Here is a 19983-nt window from a genome sequence, read left to right on the forward strand (position 1 = left end):
TTTGTTTTTTGTCGCCACCAGTATCAGATAACAACGTGTGCAACAGGATGAAAGCTCGCGCTCATTTCAAGGCTTTAATAGGGGACGTGTTTATTTTTTGTTTTCCTTCTTCCTCGGGATATGTGCAGACTTTTAGCCTTCGAAAAACAACTCGTAATGCCGTTTGGATTCTAGGAATGTGTAAATAAATAAATAAATAAATAAATTTGTAAAAGCTGGCTGAGCGAGCAGGCCGTGCGGAAGGTGATCAATTAAAAGATTAAGCGTTCGATTAGAGCGCCGCTCTCTCTAATGGCGGCCTCATCAGCTCATTTGCAAAGGCCGTGGCGCCGCGCGCACATCAAAGCCTGGGACCAAAAAAAAAGAACGGGATGCTAATGCAACCTCTTTCTTGATAGAGAGAGAGTGAGAGAGAGTGAGAGAGACTCCTTCAATTAACCGATTTCTAAGGCACGAAAGAGAGTGCTTGTGTGTATGTGTGTGTGTGTGTGAGAGAGAGAGAGAGAGAGAGAGAGAGAGAGAGAAAGAGAGCGCGCGCAACGTAAAGCGAGTCGGTCAGGAAAGTCTCATTAATTCAAAAGGCTGTGCGTTTATGAGGCTCGCGCGAGGAGGCTTGACGCCGAAAACAACGGAGCATCAAAGCGGACATGATGGGTTAAATAGAGGCTATAATCTAATTAAAATATTACATGCGAGCAAATAGCTCTTTGATAACGATCTAAGGCTTCCATTAAAGGGGTAGATGCTCGAGATTGTTTTAAGGGGGAGAAAATTATCACTTTAAAAATATAGAAAACAAGTTTACAGGCTCTAATCAGAGGAGGCTTCAAAGTGCCATCTTTGTTTGACCCTCTCTTTTCTCATTTAGAGAAAAGGGAATGGGTAAAGTGGGAATAATCAGACTAATGGGCAGGAAGTGACTGAAAAAATCAGCATAGTGGTGTGATCAGTGGTGCAGCCAGGTGTGTTCATAAAAAAACAAATAACAAAACAAAACAAAAAAAAAGTATGGCGTATGTCCTGTTACACCTTTTTATTATATATATAAAAAATACACGTATTAAATATTTTACTAACTAAATATTCTTAGGAATTATGGCAGATGTTCCTCATTTGTAAGTCACTTTGGATAAAAGTGTCTGCTAAATGAATAAATGTAAATGTTTTACACCATGCAAATATTTAGCCACACAGACTCAATACATGTCTTTCATTATTATTGCCAATCCACAATTATGCTGATAAAAGATAAGATTTAAAAAAAAAATCCAAGGATGTAAAAATCTAATTTAATCAAATCACACAAATGTACACGATATATTTTGTGACAGATGAAAATGAGTAAGAAAAATAAAACGCAATACATTAGGCAATATATACTGCAATACATTAACAATCTATTGATATTATAAACAAATATATATAACAGACAACATAACATGCATTTTACTAAAATATACTTATTTGAAGAAACTGCTTATATGCTTATGAGTTCTACAGTTTAGTGCAAAGGGCTTCCTTTTTAAAGGCTGCTGACGGAGGGTGCAGATGACTTGCCTTGGATGCTTGTAAAGCCTGCCACAACCTGTTTCTCCTGCTCATGCCGTTTCCTCAGCATCTCTAAAGTAGACATATGGGTGAGATCGACTCCTGACTGGAGATAAGCAGAGTGCTCAAACACTCTCTCACTCTCAGTCTTGTCTTTGGGTCTCTCCTTTAGTTGCTGAGGTGCTTTCGGTTTTGCGATGGTTTTGGCGTACTCCAGGGCCTGGTAAGGGACCATGATTCAACAGTAAGAATGTAATACATTGTTATAGGTAGGGATTTCAATGAAAAGCCAGCTGATATTGTGTTAAATAAACTCCTACAGATAATACCTGTTGAATGAACTCTTACAGTGTGGGCTAAATGAACACTTAACAACACTGTTTTTGTACACTGTAGGTGCTCTGTCAGCACTACGTGTGTTCCTATGTTAAGATTTCAAATACTTTGAATCAAGTTTGTAAAGGAATAAAACAGGACTCTATTATAGGAAAATAAAATTATATTATTATATAATTACAGAATTATAGGAACTACAGGGTGGTATGCTATGCCCCGATGTGAAGCGGAGTTACTGTTACCACTCATTTGGTAAGAAGTGGAAGTTCATTCTTTTTCCAATAACAGCACATACAGAAGTGTTTTATTCTTCTTGTACCACAGCAATTTATCAATGATTCCAATTGTAAATGTATCAATAATTGACTGGTCATACTTTCAACCAATTATAGTTCCGTGTAATGTTCTGGAACGTCATGAAACAAGTTACTTCCTGCAATCACTTATACGCTATAGCAGCTATAAACAGGTGTTCCCTCTCCAGCCATATTTTTTTATCTCTTAAATTAATAAGAGAAAAAATAACTCAACTTATCATGTTTCATGAAACCTAGAAAGCACCTAGGGTTAAAGTTAGGGTTAGAAACCTAGAAAGACTCTCCCATGACAGAAAATATACTAACTGTTACAAAGCCTGAGAATCATTTCATAAATGTTAAAGAACGTCTCCTTGCTACACCACATCAACATGTGTATGTTTTTCATTCTTATACAACAGTATGTTTTTTAATCTGCTTATTAGGTTTGATTATGTGGAGAGTTTGCCATACAAGTCCCTGTCAATTTGCAAGTTGTTATTACAGAACCAATAATGTATTAGAATGAGTGCATTAATATAAACCTGTGATCTGAATTGCATCTGGCACTATTGTCAGAGCTGCTCTTATGTAAAGAATAATACACAACAGACTGTGCTGTTATATGAAAATAATGTATATCCCCAAAGTACATTATTTTCGTATAACTCCACCATCTGGAGTGTGTTATTCTGCTTATACCACAGTGATTTGGTTATGATTACAATGTATATCTATTAATGAACGATACATCGCACATTTTAATGGTTTTTAGTTAGATTTAATGTTGTGGAATGTCTGAAAGACAAGTTCCTGTTCTCACCTACAGTGTAGCTGTGATAAACAGTCATTGTCTCACTAGTAGCACTCTTTCTCTTTGTCCCTGTGTATGAGTTGTTACTATAGAATCAAATTAGAACAAGTGCATTAATATTAATCTATGGCTTATGTTACATCCGAACTACTTTCCAAGCTGTTATACGAACATAATGCAGGTGTGCCTGACCAATCAGATCAAAATGCTGTGGTATAAAGAGAATAAATCAACACTTTCTAACCAATCAGAATCGAGAATTCAATAGCACTTGTAGGCATACTACTATGTATTACCATTAAACTTGATAAGGACATGGAACTTGAAACTAGGCATGAGAATAATTTTAAAAAAATTCTTCAAATGTATTTATTTACAGTATAAATAAAACTACGAGCGATAATTGTGAGATAACCGACCAAACTCGTGAGGCATAGACTGGTCCACACTAATCGCTACATGATAAATACAGTGTTGTGCTTTCAGGCCTCCTTCACCTTGTTCCTGGGAATGTTGTTCTTGTTGTCTCTGCCCACTGGGTTCTTGGTCGGCAAAGAGGGAATCCTACTTATCTTCTTGTTCTGCTCACGGATCACATTTGAATACAGCTTCTGTTGTCTAATTTTCTCAGCCTGACAGCAGAGAGAGAGAGAGAGAGAGAGAGCAGCAGATTACAAAAGGGAGGTTTAATTACCTAAGCCGTTTTCTCCCTTAAGGCTCCTCTGCCCTATTGTGTGTCTCTCTCTGTGGCCACTTCACAGCAGCAAACAAAACTAAATAAATCTCATCAACTCCCTGGAACCTGTCTCAAACACAAACCAGTGTGCGCCTCATCGAAAACCCATCGGAAAATCAGATTCATTGAAGGTTTTACTATTGGTGACAAAAGAAAAACAGGAACATGCCCCACTACAAGGCCTACACTCATTAGGTCTGTAAATTCCTTTCTGTTCTGTTTGCAGTGATTAAAGTCTGTCACATTCATGAGTAGAAGGACACAGACCTCAAAACCATTTCATAGCTGAAATAGCAGTTCAGGATTAGCTAAACCAACAAGAAGAATTAGGGAATGCTTGGTTCAATTAGACCCATGTAATTGCAGATCTTCTTGCTGGGGTCATTCCCAGATGTTATGTTATTATGGCTCTTACCATATCCTCAGCAACAGTGTTGGATGGACCAAGACCTCCCAGCTTTACATTCCGATTCAAGCTCTTATATTCCTTCAGAGTGTATGCCTGAATGGAGAGAACAGATGAGAAGTGTCAACATACATAAAGTATTCTAAGAAGCCAGACACACTTAAAAGCTAACACAGCATTGAGCAATATGTTGCATTAATACAATGATAATCTTTATAGTGATATACTCATTAATTGATACTCAGAAAAAAAATTGTAACCATTCCCAGAAGAATAGAAGAAGAATGTGAAGCTAGAACATATTAAAAGAGTAAGCAGTTAATCCGTTATGGATGTCTAAGATGCACTCGAAGGGCAATACACAAGCTCTTCCAAAGAAAAAGAGGCTAATCAGGCCAGATCAAGCCGGCTCCTTCAGGCTCTAGGGCCTGACTCGGATCAGCCATTGGTCATGGACACTGCAGGATGCTTACTTTCTCCACTGATCTGTTCCCCCTGTTTTACAAATTTATCTCATAATCCTATGAGACATGATTGCAGCCATGGTGCAGTGAAGATAAGAGGCAATCTGTTTTATGGCGTAAAGACAACTTAATCCTGAGACGGCATCAAGTGGATGTGTTGCATGACATAATGACCCCTCGCTGGTGCTATGTGTGTCTACCACTGAGCTGTTTGCTTGGCCGTTGAAGCCTGCCTGGTGAAAATAGCTACTTCCAATATACAGTTTTTATATATATATATATATATATATATATATATATATATATATATATATAAAAATCCTTCATGCTTCTATGATTGTGAAAACTGCTTCAGCTACCTTTTTTGAAGGACAGATCAGATCTTATCCTTAGCATGCCACACCTGCAGACCTCACGCTGACACGGGACAAAGAGACTGTGGTTAAATGCAAATGAGCATCCCAGCAGCCCAGCCTGACACATGGCACTTAATCACCTCATCCTTGAATTCATTTTAGTGTCATTATGGTTACCGCCCCTCATATCATCATGTCAAAGCAATTAACAGCATTGCCAATTACTTGTACAATTAACCTACAGATCTACACATAGCCATAATAATCATTACCTCCATCAAGGGGGATGGAGGAGGATTTTACAACATGCTACAGCTGCTATGCTGACTTTGACACCATTTCCAATTTAATGTATTAAGCAATTAGGACAGATCTGGTCTATTTGGCCTTATAATCAGGAAAAAAAACCCTTGTAACATATACAAAGTATATGAAACAAAAGAGACTCCATTAGACACAATCCCATAAACACATTCACAGTTGCACACATTTACACGGTTTGTCTGGAGATGAGCCAAATGTTTGCATAGCCATGCATTGTATTCGCGAAGGCTAGCACGTGCTTCTTAGTTAGTTAGTTAGTTACAGTTACATTTACAGTATCTCACAAAAGTGAGTACACCCCTCACATTTTTGTAAATATTTGATTATATCTTTTCATGTGACAACACTGAAGAAATGACACTTTGCTACAATGTAAAGTAGTGAGTGTACAGCTTGTATAACAGTGTAAATTTGCTGTCCCCTCAAAATAACTCAACAACACAGCCATTAATGTCTAAACCGCTGGCAACAAAAGTGAGTACACCCCTAAGTGAAAATGTCCAAATAGGGCCCAAAGTGTCAATATTTTGTGTGACCACCATTATTTTCCAGCACTGCCTTAACCCTCTTGGGCATGGAGTTCACCAGAGCTTCACAGGTTGCCACTGGAGTCCTCTTCCACTCCTCCATCACGACATCACGTTGCTGGTGGATGTTAGAGACCTTGTGCTTCTCCACCTCCCGTTTGAGGATGCCCCACTGATGCTCAATAGGGTTTAGGTCTGGAGACATGCTTGGCCAGTCCATCACCTTCACCCTCAGCTTCTTTAGCAAGGCAGTGGTCGTCTTGGAGGTGTATTTGGGAGTCGTTATCATGCTGGAATGCTGCATACTGATCATGCTCTGCTTCAGTATGTCACAGTACATGTTGGCATTCATGGTTCCCTCAATGAACTGTAGCTCCCCAGTGCCGGCAGCACTCATGCAGCCCCAGACTATGACACTATCACCACCATGATTGACTGTAGGCAAGACACACTTGTCTTTGTACTCTCACCTGGTTGCCGCCACACACACTTGACACCATCTGAACCAAATAAGTTTATCTTGGTCTCATCAGACCACAGGACATGTTTCCAGTAATCCATGTCCTTAGTCTGCTTGTCTTCAGCAAACTGTTTGCGGGCTTTCTTGTGCATCATCTTTAGAAGAGGCTTCCTTCTGGGACGACAGCAATGCAGACCAATTTGATGCAGTGTGCGGCGTATGGTCTGAGCACTGACAGGCTGAGCCCACCACCCCTTCATCCTCTGCAGCAATGCTGGCAGCACCCATACGTCTATTTCCCAAAGACAACCACTGGATATGACGCTGAGCATGCGCACTCAACTTCTTCGGTCGACCATGGCGAGGCCTGTTCTGAGTGGAACCTGTCCTGTTAAACCGCTGTATGGTCTTGGCCACCATGCTGCAGCTCAGTGTCAGGGTCTTGGCAATCTTCTTATAGCCTAGGCCATCTTTATGTAGAGCAACAATTCTTTTTTCAGATCCTCAGAGAGTTCTTTGCCATGAGGTGCCATGTTGAACTTCCAGTGACCAGTATGAGGGAGTGTGAGAGCGATGACACCAAATTTAACACACCTGCTCCCCATTCACACTTGAGACCTTGTAACACTAACAAGTCACATAACACCGGGGTGGGAAAATGGCTAATTGGGCCCAATTTGGACATTTTTACTTAGGGGTGTACTCACTTTTGTTGCCAGCGGTTTAGACATTAATGGCTTTGTGTTGAGTTATTTTGAGGGGACAGCAAATTTACACTGTTACACAAGCTGTACAGTCACTACTTTACATTGTAGCAAAGTGTCATTTCTTCAGTGTTGTCACATGAAAAGATCAAATATTTACAAAAATGTGAGGGGTGTACTCACCTTTGTGAGATACTGTATATAGCGCTTTTCTAGACACTCAAAGCACTTTACATAGTATGGGGGGATCTCCTCAACCATCACTAGTGTGTAGCATCCACCTGGATGATGTGATAGCAGCCATAGTGCTCCAGAACACCCACCACACACCAGCTATTGGTGGAGATGTAGCCAATGGATGGAAATAATTATTGGGCCATGATAGAGAAGAATTTCGCCAGGACACCAGGGTTACGCCCCTACTCTTTTACGGTAAGTGTCCTGGGATTTTTAATGACCACAGAGAGTCAGGACCTCAGTTTAACGTCTCATCCGAAACACAGTGCTGTTTTTACAGTATAGTGCCCCAGTATAGTGACAGACCACACACAGACCGCAGGGTGAGCACCCCCTGCTGGCCTCACTAATACCATTTCCAGCAGCAACCTGAGCTTTCCCCAGGAGGTCTCCCATCTAGGTACTGGCCAGGTTCAACCCTGCTTAGCGTCAGTGGGAAACCAGGCAAGAACTGCAGGGAGATATGTCTCTGGTTATTCTGATGACACACGTGAAGTCAGCAAAAAAAATCAATACTGATTAATAAGGGAGAGAGTAATGTCATTCTTCCCACCCAGTGTGCATGGCCAATTTGGAGAGTCCATGCTGCAGAACCAAGTCCAAGTGGTGGAACTGGTCCTGATCCAACTCCTCTTCTAAGTTTAACCATAACCCTTAACCCCTAACTAACCATTAGCCACAAGACGGTCTACAACACAGAACAACAAACACACTTATCCAGCCTGAAACATACTGAGTTGCCGCCACTCCCTGGACTTTAGGTTTGACTCCACCCAGGTAGGATGGGTTGGATCTGGTCTGACTCCACCCACTGGACTTCCAGTCCTGCAGCAAGGCATATTTGCACAATTTTGCTTTCCTGGACTCAGAGCTAGACTCCACCCAGGAAATTGGTAATCTCCTGAATGTATTTATACAATTATTGGGACATTTATTCTTCAAAAAATCCTAAAACACACACACACACACACACAAACTTGCATTACCATATTTGTGGGATATTTCAGTAGATTTGTGTATTACTGTAGTTTATTAATGGTGTGCCCAACGGTACCCTGAACCTTGATGATAACCAAATTAAAATGTTGACTTATTTATTTTGTTTGTTTGTTTGTTTGTTTGTTTATTTAAAAGGCTTAATTTTTTAACCAGACAAACACCCCCACAATGTTGAAATGGTCATGCATTCCTATCAAGAGCTAAATCCATGTCCTGTCCCATTTCGCTCACACACCTTATAAGTTGTTTTAGCCTGTATTTGTTTCTCTAACTGTGCCAGGTACCCTTCTGAGCTGCTCCTGTGCATAGTATTTGTAGCTTCCTCTGGTCTGCCACTGGATAGCTCAGTGTCACTGTTGTTAGACCCGCCTATTGGAGGAAGCACTGGATAGGCTCCACTGTAAGCTTGGCGTGTATAAGCAGAATCCCTACTTTCCTCCCCATGATGCACCACTAGCTGAGGCGCATTCGAGGTAAAACTTTCTTGAAATGGTGTTGGAGAAATTCTAAAAAGAAAAAGGAAAAAAAAGAGAGAAATAAATATTGTTGTACCAAGACTAAGGCAATGTAGTATAACCTGATTTGCTATATATAAGGCAGCTAACAGAAATTGGCTGCCATTTTGATCCTATACAGCTATATGGGAATTAAAAAATAGGACTGAAAACTGACCTGATGCTGTTCTTATTCGTCACTTGTATGCTCTCTTGGTTCACAGTACCAGCAGGAGGGAGAGGAAGATATAAAATATAACTGGGCCCTTTGAAGCGTGAGTTATACTCATCATTCCTGATCTTCCACTGTGGTGAAGGAGGAAGTACAAGTGTGTAGAGCTGCTTCTGTGACTCAGAATGGATAAAAGGTTCAGCAAGTTTGGCTGGGGTGTTGAGGTTGATGTTAAGGTTGACCAATGGAGCTGATGAGAAAGAACCATCTGAGACACTGCCAGAGTCAGGTGAGCTGAGAGTCTGTTTTTCAGAGGGAGTCTGCGAATGCTTTTTCTCCACTAGCTGATTCAGGTGACCTCTGGGTTTGGTTCTGGGGTTGTGAGGCCTGGCTCTGTCCAAGCGCTTACTCTGGTTGTGGGTCTAATTGGGTACAGATTAAGAAAATGCAATTTTACATTCAAACTCAAACTGAAGTGTACACCGGTTATTAGTTTGCTTGTGTTATGATACGCCAGGCTTGATACGGTGCACTTGAAGGGATTATTAACTTGCTTTCCCTAAAGGACTCGATGTTAACATGAATAAAATCATTACAACAAATATGATCAGGATGCTGAGCATATTTATTTCAAACAGAATATAAAGAATAAGAGTCCACATGACATGGAAGCTAATTAAAAATGTTTTGAGGACAGGAGCTGAAACATTCCAACCTATTGTATGGAAACAATTCCTTAAAAAACAGCAGCTTTGTGGCTATTGTCATAGCCTGAGGAGGAGCAGGGCATACAGATGACAATTCTTGGCTGTAGGCCTGGCAATGCACAGCGCTCTGCCACACATTATTCGGTGAGGTCTGGGGCTGTGTCGCAGCATGTAATGCCTCTGATTTAGCCAACACCAGCTTTCACCATTCTAATGGGAAAATATTTACTCTCCTCTGCCTGCCAGCATTAGGGGGACCGCTCAAGTGCTCAAAATAATGATGCTTCTCCATTCCCCCTCTCTCTGCAGCACGGGCTCCTTTTCAAGACGTTTCAGAGGCTCCATTGTGCCTGAACAACTCTATCAGAAATTGCGTCCATCACAGGGAAAATGAAATCCCGGGTGACAGTGCGCCCACTGTGCAGACATTTTCATCTTGAGAGGAAGCCCTTGCTGACAGTTATGCATTAGGGCAATGGATTGTGCCAAGCAGCCCTACCTACATCCACAGAGGCGAGACAGACGGAATGAGAGAGAGAAAGAGAGACGGAAGAAATCAATAAAGTAAACAGGAATGAAGGGTCCTACCTTCAGTTTTTGAGTTTTTTGTATCCACATCAGCTCCGGGTTGAGGGCACTGTCTGGGCTTCCTGGGCTGTCAGTGCTCGCAGTGTCCTCAGCCGACTGTAGGGGCTGGAAAGAAGAAAAAGAGAGGGAGTACTGTACGAGAAAGAGAGAGAATGGAAACAGAGGGGAAGGAGAGCAAAGGAAAAAAGTGGTAAAGATATAAATGGTAAATCTATGCAGAATGATGCATGCTGGAGATGCCTGGGGTACACAAATTACAGATTGTGAAGCCCATTAAACAACATTTGTGGTTTTCTTCCAATTAATATTAACTCTAAAGAAAACACACATCCATCAAAACAAAGTGCTTCTCTAGAAGGTCTATTTACATGTAAACAAAATTGTATTCGACATTCTTAAATAAAATCATAAGCTGTATTTTACTCTAAACTCTCTAGGCTATTAAACTGTTTGAACTACTTAAGCACAATTCTCTCATATGTGTCTCTGGCACGTTTTTGAAGCCTATTGATCCCTTTTACCCCAGTCTTTTCAGAGCAGTTTGAGGATAATTACATCAATTCCCTCTCTTCATTTTTTTATGCACCCATTCAGCGACAGCATATTTGCCGCTAATACTGTAATGAAAATCATTTAGTAAACTTGGAGTCACTTTGGTTTCTGAGGACAATCCGGCCTGATCGATGCTATTGACGGCTTGAAGAGTCCCCGAATGAATGTGGCTAATTCTGAAAGCGCAAATAGAGGAAGGTCGAAAAGAGGCATGCTGCAGTGAGTGGATTGAGTTGTAACATATCCATCAATAAACAGGCAGCCATGCTGGCTTATCTGTTCACTGAAAGGCCAGGAATGCAAAGAGCTGAATCTCAACACTGCACATAAGAGCCACCATTTACAAGAGCAGCGTTTGTGCAGACAATTCACAAGCTTTTGCAAAATGGGTACTGCCAGCTCTGAAATATCCAAAATCCTTAAATATCAGTCAGTTTCTTTTAATATGACGATCTTTACAATGGAGTGGTCTAAAACAGAAGGTGTTAACAATAACATTACACCAGTCACAGAGCCAGCAGTTTTTTCCGTTTGATTCTCTGCATATAGTGTACTGTATATACTATATATTGTGGACTACTGCCATTGTGCAGTAACAGGTGCATGTGTGTGCGATTGAGTTGCAGACATCACAGACCTGCACTTCATGGCCTCTCCAAGGCTGCAGGCCACAGCCTCTGCCCAAGCTACTGCCACTGCCTTTTGTCCACCATTTTAATAATCTCAATCAAATTGAGAAAATGATCAAACAAAATTGCATTTTGAGCTTCATAAGCTGTGTAATATCTATTCTGTTAAATTGGGGGTCCATAATTGCCTCTTGGCGAGAGATGAGGCAACAACAAAGTCAGGCGATCTGAGCTTGCCATTTTCCTCAAGACTGAGAAACACAGCTTTTGCAATGAGGACTTCAAAGCCTTGCAGTTCTTGAATTGCATTTGGTTGCTATTGTGGCCGCCCAGGCAATCTTGATTAGGTGTTTACACTGAGGCAGGGTGTACAGTGGCAGAGAGCCGTGGAGCCACAGTCTAGAGCTATTAAGAGATTGTACATTATGTTCCTGGCTTTGAAGTGAGGGTCTGGGAGATGACGAGGGACTCTGGCTGAGTGCAATGGCAGAAGATTGCTCTGCTACTTCTGTCTTTATCAAAGGAGCCTCTGAGCGGCCTCGGGCTTTGCTCTGCCACTCGCCAACACAAAGTTGGCACATTATGAGATTGTGTACGTTTAATAACATGGCTAATTGTCAGCAGTAAGGAGCCCATTAAAGAGAAAATTCTGGCTTTTAAAAATGGACCAAAAACATATGCATCTGAGGCCAGATAACGAAGCGGAAACTGATGTGATTTAATAGGAGCCTTTATCTTCCTTTAAAGAAAAAAAAAAATAAATAAATAAAAAGCACAGTCAAGGGCAAATATCAGAATATACGATAGGATAGATGGGCGCATGATAAATCTGCAGGGTAGGGTCTTGTGATCATAAAAAGACAAATAAAAATAAACAAACAAAATCCCGGCCTTGCTTTTGGAAAGAAAAGGAAGATCTAGAGTAATTTTATATTGTGCAGGTCAATCTTTTCCATAGAACAGATCTTTCCTGAAAGACTTGGGACTGTGGAAGTACAATTAGCGCAGAATTTAGAGAGGAAAACCTTCGCTCTGTTTATCGTGTCACAATGCTAACAGCTCTTCACTATGCTAATGCAGCTGATATGAGAGATTAAGGTGGGTATGGGCTCAGATGGGCCAGGAAAGGCCTGAAATGTTGCAAATCCTCATGTAGTGCATCCCACAGACAGGCCGAGGCTGCCAATTACACGGCAGGGCCAGGTGCACTGATAGCTAAGAGCCTATTGGTAACCATGCCTCTCTGATGTTCTTAATAGCTACTGTTGTGCAGATCAACTCATAATAGGCACTACATAGCCAGACATGCTTCCTATTCCCTTTTCTGCTCCCAGTGTCTGCCAAATTAATTTCTGAGCTACAGCTAGATTAGGCTGCTTATTCCCTTTCACAGCAGGACCACGACAATAGCGAGGTCATTTGTACATTCAGATTTTTAAAAAAAACAACAACAACGGTACAGGTCAGGTCTTATCAAATATGGGACACTTGTTGAGCGGAAACAATGTAGACATCTGTTTACAATGGATTTAAAGAAACATTGGTTGTGAATCAAAACGTCTCAAAAAAAGTATAAAAACATTCGCAATGCTATTAACCATTAAGCATTAAGGTCAACTGTTTTATGCCTTTCATATACAACCTCATTTCCAAAAAAGTTGGGACGCTGTGTAAAATGTAAATAAAAAAAAAATGCAATGATTTGCAAATCTCATAAACCCATATGTTATTCACAATAGAACATAGAAAACAAATGTTTAAACTGAGGAAATGTACAGTTTTAAGGGATAATAAGGTAATTTTGTATTTGATGGCCACAACACATCTCAAAAAAGTTGGGATGGGGCAACAAAAGGCTGGAAAAGTTAGTGCTACTAACAAGAAACAGCTGGAGGAACATTTTTTGACTAATTAGGTTAATTGGAAACAGGTCAGTAACATGATTGGGTATAAAAAGAGTATCTTAGAGTGGCAGACTCTCAGAAGTAAAGATGGGATAAAATCTGGATGGAAGCATATGTTGCTCTAAAACCTGTATATACCTTTCAGCATTAATGGTGCCTTTCCAGATGTGCAAGCTGCCCGTTCCATAGGCACTAATATACCCCCATACCATCAGAGATGCAGGATTTTGAACTGAGTGCTGATAAAAAGCTGGATGGTCTCGCTCCTCCTTAGACCTCTTTAGTTTAGAGGATGCGGCGTCCATGGTTTCCAAAAAGAATTTAAAATTTCAGTTCGTCTGACCACAGAACAGTTTTCCACTTTGCCTTGGTCCATTTTAAATGAGCTTTGGCCCAGAGAAGATGGTGGCGTTTCTGGATAATGTTCACATATGGCTTCTTCTTTGCATTATAGAGCTTTAACCAGCATTTGTGGATAGCATGGTGAACTGTGTTCACATACAATGAGTTCTGGAGGTGTTTCTGAGCCCATGCAGTGATTTCCATTACAAAATCATGCCTGTTCTTAATGCAGTGCTGCCTGAGGGCCTGAAGATCACGGGCAACAATATTGATTTTCACCCTTGTCCCTTGTGTACATAGATTTCTCCAGATTCTCAGAATCTTTTGATATTAGGTAGTATAGATTATGCGATATTCATAGTCTTTGCAATCTTACATTGAGGAACATTATTCCCAAATTGTTCCATAAATTGTAGACTGAGAGTCTGAGAGACTCTGCCTCTCTAAGATTCTCTTTTTACACCCATTCATGTTGCCAATTAACTTCCAGCTGTTTCTTTTTAGTAACACTTACTTTTCCAGCCATTTGTTGCCTCTGTCCTAACTTTTTTGAGACATGTTGCGGCCATCAAATTCAAAATTACCTTATTTTTACTGAAAATGGTACATTTACTCAGTTTAAGCATTTGATATGTTTTCTATGTTCTATTGCGAATAAAATATGGGTTTATGAGATTTGCAAATCTTTGTATTCTGTTTTTATTTACATTTTACACAGCGTCCCTTTTTGGAACTTTTTTGAAATTAGGGTTGTATGCGCAAAGTGTCAGAAACTAGAGTAGAAATATAGACTCAACTACCATGAGAACAATGAATTATTTGAATGGATATACTGTATATACACCATATACAATCATACAAGTTCTTTTGCAAACGTGTGACATTTTTGTAGTAACACAGAATGGGTTTCTCCTAGTACAGGCTCTAGAAACCTATTTTTCATTCATTCATATTCAGTAACTGCTTTGTCCTGGTTAGGGTCATGGTGAATTCGAAGCATTTCCGTGAAACACTGGCTGCAAGGTGGAAGAATTCATCGCAGACAGGACGCCAGTCCAGCTCAGGGCGCCAAGCACACAGACAGTGACACACTCATTCACATGTAGGGGAAATTTAAAGTCACCAATCTACCTACTGGCATGTTTTTGGACAGTGGGAGGAAAACCAACCCATGACAACCCTGTTATATGTATTGCAATATGCATAGCCAAATAATAAAAGAAAGCATTAAAATGAGATTTAAGTAATCCTGTTTGTGGTCTTTCACAGTATTTTCAGGCTCGAATGAAAACATGGAGAAAGAAAACACAACAAGAACACAGCAATTGGAGGTTGGCTGAGGAGAATGAGAAGTGCTGTGTTACTGCATCACCTAGTGGTTCACTGAAAGAATACACACAACACAAAAACACTGGAGATTATGACTTGGCCAGCGATGGACTTGTTTCATCAGCCATTTCAGTTTCATTACAAACATGTTAAGTTAAATACACACAAAGTCTGTTTTCTCTTAAACATAACTGAAACTGAACAGAAATAGGTCTATATGTCAGAGGTATAAGACAGGGATAAGTGTAACCTGTAACTGTAAAATAAATTTCACAGACCCCCTCAGCGCAGATCCATTTTATGAACATAATCCATCGCATTAAATAATAAGCACATTATTCAAATGTGTACAGTAATAGTAAAATATTTATTGGTGCCCAGGAGTTTTTTTTTTGTATTCCTGACTTTCCAATCACAGAACGCATTAGGTCCATTATTTAAAGACTCATGGAGGTTTGGATTAAACCCATTCAATTCAAGTGACCAGTCATAACTATAAAAAGTCAATAATAAATATAATAACTCTGATACATTACCAATAAACACTTACCTGATTTGCATCATCTTGTTTTCCTCCTCTTTGCTCATATGCTTTCAGATATGACCCTTGTTTATGACTGTTCATACCCAGAGTGGCTATATTGCGCTCCACTACGTCCTCTCTCAGCTTGGTTGGTCTGACGTTTTCGGAGTGTCTCCTCTGCATGGCTACAATGTTAAGCTTGTCAATATTTTGTTCCTGAGCAATGGTTTGATTCTGCCGTGGAGAAGAAAAGGGAAAGATTCTAGCAGCACTTTGCTGGTGGTTAATTCTGTGCTTAGGCATTATGGTTTTATCTGACTTTGAATGTGGCATGCTCTCTAAGGACGCAGATGAGCTGTGCAGTACTGACAGCACTCTGTCTTGGTCTTCTGGTGGATGGAGGTGAAAGGAGGACTGCAGTGGTTTGGGGTGAACAGTGTTCATCTCAGATGTAACAGGACTATGGACTATTAAATATTCAGGTCTTTCCCTTGGGGACACATGTCCTGCGTGTCTCGGAGTGACTCCAGGATCCCCGTTGGAGTCGAAGGAGAAGTTCGTTTGGAGAAACTCAGACCTTGCCAGCTTCTTTCTCCAGTCTGGATCATAGCGCAAGTCAGCATATTCATCCCTAGGAGGCATCCGTCTGGAATATTGGAGAAATACTGTTTATAATCATTAAAGAGACATCATATGCAACTTAAAACATGAGTGAGATATTAGTAACCCAAGAACCATTAAAGCAGGCTGAAATAAATATGCAAATATGAGTGAAAAGGTCTGGCACATCCCACAAGATATGCTTCTCATTTCTTTTGCCTCATACTTGTGTTTCCCCCCCAGCTTAGCCCCTAATCACTAAGGGTCTAGAGCCTACAATTGCACCATAGTTTTGGAAATGGCAGATTCAAGGGTATAAAATAGGTTGAAATTGCTACCTAATGTGCTCCTTGCATCACCGGATGAAAAGATCTCATTAAAATAATTAGAAGAGTGCCTCTTTGTTGCACAGCTCTGAATGCTACAAGATGCTCTTCACGTCTCATGATGCCAAATACAGCGCTGGCGAGGCGTACGGCTCTTCAGCCAACGAGGGCAAGGGGGCAACGAATGACTCAGTAATGACTCAATGAAATGAGCTTGAGAATGCAGTGTGGGCTCACAGCTGTGGAGGCTCCTTAACATACGAAAACCCACTCAAAGCTTTTCGAGTTACAAATAAATAAATAAATAAATCTAGCCGTAGCTGAAACACTTTTCTTTGCTTCTTTAAAACAGCGATACGGGTTCCTACTTCTCAAACACAGGAATCTCAGATCACAGCAAATACAGTGCAACACACTGACAATGTGATCTTTTATTTGAATGAGGATGTGGCTACAAAGTAAGGTTTCAAATATAAGGCCACTACCAAGATCAGTTACAAATGGAAAAAATGACACATTTTTAAAAACTCACCAAAGATTGGCAATGATTTGGTATAGGGGATACACTAACAGTCATTATCACGTAAGATACAAAAATGAACACATAAAACAAATAAAGTAAATGGTGTTCAACCAGAATATATTTTTCATCAGGAACAGCTAAAATGTAGTTATTTTTCTCAATTTTTTTTTGAGAATATAAAATATAAATATACTATATATAAATATATAAAAGAATATAAAAGAGAATATAAAAATACTATATTTTGTATATAAAGGACTGAATGAGTTGAATAACATATGACTATCAAATTCAGACTATGCAAGTGTGCATTGCCTTTTCAGAGACCAAGTGCAGAAAGGTGCATGGTGCACTGCAATGGACTGGCATCCCATGCAGGGTGTATTTCCTCTTGTGTCCAGTGTTCTGCAGATCCACCGCAACCCTGACTAGGATAAAATGGTTACTGAAGATGAATGAATAAATGAAAAAAAAAAAAATCTCATTCTGTGTAAGCTGAAGGTGGAGGAGTTGAGACAGATGCTGCGATGAACACTTCAGATTCCAGCATCTGTGCTTCTGCTGCACACAAAGGCCTCCTATTTAAAGCACAACAAAGCATCTGCTTTTTTTTAATGGACTTCAGAATGAGGCCTTATTGTGATAACCTTCTGCAGAATAAAAATCTAATTTCCTTTAAATGAGGTAGTTATATGGAAAGCACCAACATTAGAGGTCTGACAAATGAATTAGAATGCATGTACTCTAACATCATTTTCAAAGACTGCCATTACCTATTAGGCAAGTGAATACAAGCTGTTAATCATTTCCATTATGTTTCCCAGGCTGCTCTTCAATAGAAAAAGGTCTCATCATTTCGGGAATGATCTAGGCTGTGTCAGGTATATTGTCATTGTTTACTCAGTCCGTTTCAGAGAGACTAATTACTCACATCCATTAATGATGGTACAATAAAGTGTATTCTACTCAACAGGGCATTCATGTTGATGTAGAATCTCAGATAATGACATGAATATTTAGGATTTAGGCTGTCCACTATTGTCATTAACCCTTTCGCATCTTTTCATAATGTAAAACAAAAGGACCAAAAAGCAGACGCAAACAAAGTCCATCCAAGGGCTTTAGGAATTTAAGCCAGCGAGGCTTTCTTATAGCAGTGAGCCAAGACTGAATCTGATTAAGCTTCCTAATAGACATGTAGGACACAAAATAGGGTGACAGTTTAAAAATCAAAGATACGAATCGTAATGTGTTAGATATCATCCATCCATTTTCTATACCGCTTATCCTACACAGGGTCACCTGGAGACTATCGCAGGAAACTCAAGGCACAAGGCAGGGGACAGCCCATCACAGGGGACACAATCACACACTACAAACAATTTGGAAATGCCAATCAGCCCACAATGCATGTCTTTGGACTGGGGGAGGAAACCAGAGTAGCTGGAGGAAACCCGGGGTGAACATGTAAACTCCATGCACACAGGGCGGGGACAGGATTCAAACCCCCAACCCCAGATGTGCACACATATGGCTAAAATAAATGACAGTACACTTTAGATTAGTTAGGCTACCTTGATGAGTCAGTGTTTTGGCCTCCATGTGTTTCAGTGATGTCAGGTTGTGGATCACAGCCCTCTTCATGCGCTGATCTCTCGATGTTATGAGACTTGTCATTATAAGAGGAACTGTTCTCACCAACACCGTTCAATATGCACTTCTGAAGCTTTCTCTGGTAAGCTTTTTCCTGCACCAAGCTCTCAGTGTCTGATTCTAAGGAGTCCCAAACATTATGGGGTGTATCTTCATCGCCTGGTCTAGCATCACGTGTCTGATCAGATTTCATGTTTCTCTTCTTATCATCATTAGATCTGTAGAAATCTCCAAGGTCTGTGTTGCTATTGTCCATTGTGGAATATGTATTGAGTCAGCATTGACAAATCTTGTGTTCCGTTTAACCCCTATCACCAAACTACATTAATGACTTCTGAGAAAAATGGCGTTAGGCAGAGATGCTTACAAACGAGCTAGCAAATTATTTAGCCAAGTTAACGCCAGCTAAATAGCCTAGTTAGCTACCTACCGAGGCTAGTCTGAACTGTGCCATATCTACCATTACCCAGCTAATCGTTGTTTTTTTTGTCATAATCTACAAAACCATTTTAGATACAAAGTATTAAATATATTAAAACATTATCGTCAATACCTAATAGCTAGTTACTAACGTAAATACAGTGAGCCTTCCAAGAAATTCTCACCTACGTTTGGCGGTCCGTGTGAACGTTGCCATGGTGACACAGCCGCGAACAAATCTTGCACATGCGCAATAGGAATCGGTGGCTTGATACTGAATTTTCAATATAGATAGTGTGTAGGTTGACTTATTTTTTTATCTTACACACACACACACACACCTGGGATTTTCTGTCATGAATCTAAACAAAATAGCCCATAATATTAAAGTGAAATCAATATATAGATTGAGATTCACTAATCGATACATTTACAAATAGAAACTAACAGTTGTATTCACCTCTATTGCTGTGAACACCTTAAATTAATTGTAGTTAGTTGTATGTTAGTTTTGGTTAGTTTGGTTAGTTGTACGTTAGTTTTGGCTAGTTCTAAATTAGTTTTGGTTAGTTCTACTTTACTTGTGATTAGTTATAGGCCTACGTTAATTGTGGTTAGTTCTACGTTAGTTGTGATTAGTTTTACATTAGTTTTGGTTAGTACTATATTAGTTTTGGTTAGTTCTAAATTAGTTCAAATGTCACATCGTTAGTTTGCAAATAATGTGTCACGTGATCACAATATAATTGCACCATCAGAGGATTTCCGGTGATCCGCTCTGTCCGCTCATAAATTGGACCGGCAGACTCACCTGCTTTCTCTTCGTTTTTTTCATACACACACACACACACACACACACACACAGAAAAACGTATATGTGTTAAGTTACTGTGTGACTGATAACTAAGCTAATTACACTAGATTTGAATTTAAATCAGCGCATGATCAGACCGTGCATTAAAAAGTGCCGTTTTCTGTTCCGTTTCTCTCTCTCTCTCTCTCTCTCTCTCTCTC

At 40.1% G+C, this 19983-nt stretch overlaps 1 protein-coding gene across 11 annotated transcripts; it reads right to left on the reverse strand.

The window, feature by feature from the left end:
* Window positions 1-1267: 1267 nt before the first annotated feature.
* jhy (junctional cadherin complex regulator) lies at window positions 1268-19982 on the reverse strand. 11 transcript variants are annotated; one of them, XM_053645861.1, is made up of 11 exons: window positions 19921-19982; window positions 19722-19789; window positions 19159-19243; window positions 18471-18794; window positions 15475-16093; window positions 10169-10300; window positions 8880-9295; window positions 8443-8713; window positions 4146-4232; window positions 3492-3626; window positions 1268-1768 (listed from the first exon to the last, which is right to left on the reverse strand). In XM_053645861.1, exons 3-11 carry the CDS (start codon window positions 19215-19217, stop codon window positions 1523-1525), a joined length of 2289 nt encoding a protein of 762 aa, XP_053501836.1. In that variant the 5' UTR covers window positions 19218-19243; window positions 19722-19789; window positions 19921-19982; the 3' UTR covers window positions 1268-1522. The 11 variants fall into 11 exon arrangements, 9 of the variants coding, with proteins under 9 accessions (XP_053501836.1, XP_053501835.1, XP_053501834.1 ...); XM_053645860.1 differs by having other exon boundaries at window positions 19159-19331; window positions 19921-19939; XM_053645859.1 differs by having other exon boundaries at window positions 19159-19789; window positions 19921-19979.
* Window position 19983: the final 1 nt, after the last annotated feature.

The sequence above is a fragment of the Ictalurus furcatus genome, chromosome 16 (assembly GCF_023375685.1).
Source record: "Ictalurus furcatus strain D&B chromosome 16, Billie_1.0, whole genome shotgun sequence".
In the NCBI taxonomy this organism is placed as follows: Eukaryota; Metazoa; Chordata; class Actinopteri; order Siluriformes; family Ictaluridae; genus Ictalurus; species Ictalurus furcatus.

Bases quoted from the DNA above. Each gene is read 5' to 3' on its own strand.
- jhy (XM_053645861.1), bottom strand. From the start codon at position 19,217: ATGTGCAAGATTTGTTCGCGGCTGTGTCACCATGGCAACGTTCACACG. The intron at 18,795-19,158 runs GTAGGTGAGAAT...AATGGACAATAG, and splicing joins GTTCACACGGACCGCCAAAC to CAACACAGACCTTGGAGATT. The intron at 4,233-8,442 runs GTGTGTGAGCGA...CTCTCCATTCAG, and splicing joins AGGCTAAAACAACTTATAAG to GCATACACTCTGAAGGAATA.